A 4,179-nucleotide genomic window follows, 5' to 3' on the forward strand; every position below is an offset into this window, starting at 1 on the left:
CGGATCTCCACAGCGAAAGCCAATCTTCTAAACTGGGCTGGAGCCTTCTCGACTTTGTTAGTGGGTCTGGGAGGTTGTAGGACCATGGACAGAGCCTTACAGGGCAAATGCCCCTTCAAATCCAGCAGTACATGAAGCCAGTGCTCATACCATGTACACGAAAGTACTACAACACAGTGAAACTGGACACGGGGTAGAACACCAACAGTCCATGCCTCAGTGTGGCTGTGATTTACACAGACATGTCTTTAGACATTCCACATTCTATGCATGGAGAAAAGGTGGATATGGGTCGGGCTAGCCCCAGCACAACAAACCTTCATTCTGGCCACCTTCACACCTAATTCTTGTTATCTAATCCAATTAGATATGCAACCAGATACTTCCTAATTCTCAAATGAGGATCAACCTACATTCTGTTTCCTCAGTGTTTATCATTCTGGAGGTGGATTTGGCATGAGATAGAGTCACCCACCAAGTACATTCCAAAAGGTGCTATGCCCACCAAGAATTCTCAGATGACTCCCAGCAGCATTTTTGGAGTGCCATCGGCAGGGGAATCATAGTGAGGATCTAAGTGTCAGTGAGGGAGCTCTGGGAGGGGAGTGTGGACATGTAGAGAGAGAATGACACACCAAAGCACACACAGACAAACACACACACACACACACACTCAAATAAACACACACAGAGATATAGAGTGAGAGACAGAGACAGAGACAGAGAGAAACAGAGAGAGAGAGAGAGAGAGAGAGAGAGAGAGACACTAGCAGCCATGCTGCTACTCTGTATTTTAAACACTCTCTTGTTTCTGGAGTGAATAGGTTATCAACAGTAAGTATAAGTGCACATCCTCCAGGAAAGCTTGAGATCTAGTCCCCTGAGTTTCATTCCTTGTGATCTAGCTGTACCTGAATATCTGACCCAAGACTTCAGCCACAAAGCAATTGTTTGGAAGGGGAGGCCTACAGATTGTCCTATCTCTCTATGCTCTTCAGATCACAGGGTGTGTGTGGGTGTGCACAGTGTCTGTGAGGCACACTGATGAGGTATGGGAAATGCCACTTAGGTATGAGGATTGTTATTGAACCTCAAGTAGTGTTAAGAAACCCATGTTCTTGGCCCAAAAGGAATACTCTGCATTAGCATCACATCTAGGAATTTTTATTGTAACATGGATAATGTCACACAATATTGCAACTGGAAGCATTTTGTACATTGAATTTATGGAACAGACTCTAGAGTCCAGGGTGAATGCACACTACTTGCTTGGAGATGCAAGTCCAGCCATGAGAGGAGTGTTTGGTGTTGCCGCCATTTGTAGGTGAACCTGACAGGTTCCAGTCAGTTCCCGAGTTGATCCTGGGGAGGAAGGAACTAGTCCACTGGATTGCTTTTCAACCTTGAAGGGTCCATGATGTAGTTTTCTGGAAGTCTCTGGGCAGGGAGGTGGCATCTTCTTTCCTGGTGGTGGCACACTCCCCTACACTGTCCTCTGTGCTGGAGGAGATCTGAAGGTCCTCATAGAGGACCGTCCATGAGTGCTTGGAGTGTGCTCACTCCTCCTCACTATCCCCAGAAGTGGTGGAGATATGAAGGTCCTCAGAGAGGACACTCCATTGAGGCTGGAGGTGTGCTCCATCCCCTTTGCCCTGAGAGGCAGGTGTCTTAAGAGGAGATGTCTGCTTCTCACTGGGAAGATCCGCATCCATTGTCATGAACCTGGAAGACCAAAAATCCCCATGGTGCCTTGTGAATATCATGCGCAGGGCTTGGCCTGCTACATGGGAGGCAAATGGCTCCTGGGTCTCAGTGGGAGGTCTGCCAGACAGTGAGGCAGCTCTATTGCTGTGCACCAGCGTTTGTTCAGTCCCAGTGCTGGGCTCCTGGCCTGCAACGTTCTTCCTCTTTTCCAGGGCCTCTCTTCTTCCAAGGCTTTTGATAGTGGTCTGGGACTGACTCTCTGTGGAGGAGGCCTTGGAATCATTCCGTGCACTGGACTCCTCCTGTGGTTTGCAGAGAGCAAGTCTCGGTTTCTTTGGGGGATTTGGCCTAGGGTGTGTGGGGCCCTGTGCAGGTTTCTTTCCTGGGGCCGAGAGGCTGAGGTTTGGGGTCTGTCTATCCTTGTGTAGGGCGGGATGCTGGCTCAGGTTCTTGTCTATCTCAGCCTGGCTTATTGTCCCTGGGTTCTGGAGGGCCTGGGCCCTGTGAGGATCCTGGTTCTCTTTCTCTTCCCTGGTTTCCAGAGGTTGTGGCACTAGGTGCCAGGGGCCACACTTGATGGGGCACCTCCTGCTCCTTGATCTGTGGCCAAAGGCCCCACAGTCTCTGCATTTCACCTGTGAGTGACAAGGGAGGGAATAGTGATTGACAAAAGGGATCCGGGGACCTCTCCACACTCAGGCCCTGTCAAGGACCAAATGCCCTTCAATGTTCTCCTTTTACAGACACACACTACAGAATGGCTTGTAAGACCAAACAGGTGTTTATTTGTACCGACAGTGGTCAAGCACCCTCGAGAGCTGCCAGGCTGATGATAGTGAGCCTTCCATCTGCCAAAGGACCACTCCTTTGGAAGAGGTGCTCAGCTGCTTCCCAATCTCCCTTCAGGTCCCTCAGCCTGCCCACCTGCTATGGTCAGGATCACAGATCAGCAGGACAAATGGAACAGGGCCAGGGCTGGAGAGTCCACCTGACCCTGAGATATCGGCACAAATGAATGCAGGATGGAAATATCATTCAGGCCTTAGCTCTCAGCCAATTAATGTTACCGGGTGCCATCCAAGTCCATAGTTCTGGGACAGCCTCTGAAAGGACTACCCTTGCCTTTGCTTAGGACCAACTGCTTTTTGTTAAATCAAGTATTTCAAGCCAGAATATGGTGTCGGTACTTCAAAGCTCACCCTGAGATAGGCTCAGTAATCCACCGGGATAGGAGCCACCCAGCACAAACTCTGCCAGCCTGCTAATAATACCGTTCTCCTGGCTTAAAGCCAGATCTCAACAGTCTTCTCTGGTGGATAGCCCACAGCACAGAGACTCTGTCCCACAGCCCAAAGTCATGTCTCACCTGGCCCCTGTGGCTGCTGACACACATAAAAGTCAACTTACCCTAGGGTTCTCCTCTTGCAGTGGGGGAACGTTCAGAGCCATGGGCCCACTTGGCTGACTCTGGTCTCTTTGGGCTGGAATGTCTCTGGGGTCCGGAATCAGCATGCGTTTGTGCTGACTCATGGCTGAATGGGAGTCAATCATCTGGGGCTGCTGGCTTGGATTTGCTGAATAGGAGCAAAGCAAAGAGCTTTCACCAATGAAATGAAACTTGACGACATCACAAACATATGGGGCTGCTAATGGCCATCACACAATGATCCCCGTTCTGTGTTTTGACCTCCCAATCCTATTCAAATAGACAGGGATGTAGGTCCCGGACGTGGAAACACTCTTGGCCCGTTTCCTCCTCAGAAGGATTAATGCCATCCAAAGCTGTTCAAGAACGGCATTCAGTTGATATTACCGACACCTACACACCATAATGCCTACAGTAAAACCCACATGCATCCCATCACACTGCTCTGTTTCTAAGCAATCCCCTCAAGAGAATGCGGTAAGGATTCCCACCTGAGAGCTTGCTGTCTCACCGTAGTCTATCCAGCAGGTTCTGTGAGCTGTGAGCACTCCAGGCAGGAGCTGCTTCCAGGAGGCTGGCTCAAGCAGGACTGAGACAAAATGGCTTCTGAGATTGCTTATAAGCTCTGTGAAGTCATCTAATCCAGTCCCCTGAGCACACTGGGAGGCAATCCCAATTTGAGGCAGGAAGTCGGACACACCCTTTAAGGCAGATCTCCACAGCGAAAGCCAATCTTCTAAACTGGGCTGGAGCCTTCTCGACTTTGTTAGTGGGTCTGGGAGGTTGTAGGACCATGGACAGAGCCTTACAGGGCAAATTCCCCTTCAAATCCAGCAGTACATGAAGCCAGTGCTCATACCATGTACACGAAAGTACTACAACACAGTGAAACTGGACACGGGGTAGAACACCAACAGTCCATGCCTCAGGCTGGCTGTTGTTCAAAGACTTGTCTTTAGACATTCCACATTCTATGCATGGAGAAAAGGTGGATATTGGTCCGGCTAGCCACAGCACACCAAACCTTCATTCTGGCTACCTTCACACCT

At 49.9% G+C, this 4,179-nt stretch overlaps 1 protein-coding gene across 1 annotated transcript; it reads right to left on the reverse strand.

The window, feature by feature from the left end:
• Positions 1-1,556: 1,556 nt before the first annotated feature.
• Positions 1,557-3,699, reverse strand: LOC118569174 (putative protein FAM90A20P). Its single transcript, XM_036166900.1, has 3 exons — positions 3,622-3,699; positions 3,112-3,278; positions 1,557-2,339 (listed from the first exon to the last, which is right to left on the reverse strand). Exons 2-3 carry the CDS (start codon positions 3,253-3,255, stop codon positions 1,557-1,559), a joined length of 927 nt encoding a protein of 308 aa, XP_036022793.1. The 5' UTR covers positions 3,256-3,278; positions 3,622-3,699.
• Positions 3,700-4,179: the final 480 nt, after the last annotated feature.

The sequence above is a fragment of the Onychomys torridus genome, chromosome 17 (assembly GCF_903995425.1).
Source record: "Onychomys torridus chromosome 17, mOncTor1.1, whole genome shotgun sequence".
Classification (NCBI taxonomy): Eukaryota; Metazoa; Chordata; class Mammalia; order Rodentia; family Cricetidae; genus Onychomys; species Onychomys torridus.

Bases quoted from the DNA above. Each gene is read 5' to 3' on its own strand.
- LOC118569174 (XM_036166900.1), bottom strand. From the start codon at position 3,255: ATGATTGACTCCCATTCAGCCATGAGTCAGCACAAACGCATGCTGATT. The intron at 2,340-3,111 runs GTAAGTTGACTT...TGTCACTCACAG, and splicing joins TGCAAGAGGAGAACCCTAGG to GTGAAATGCAGAGACTGTGG.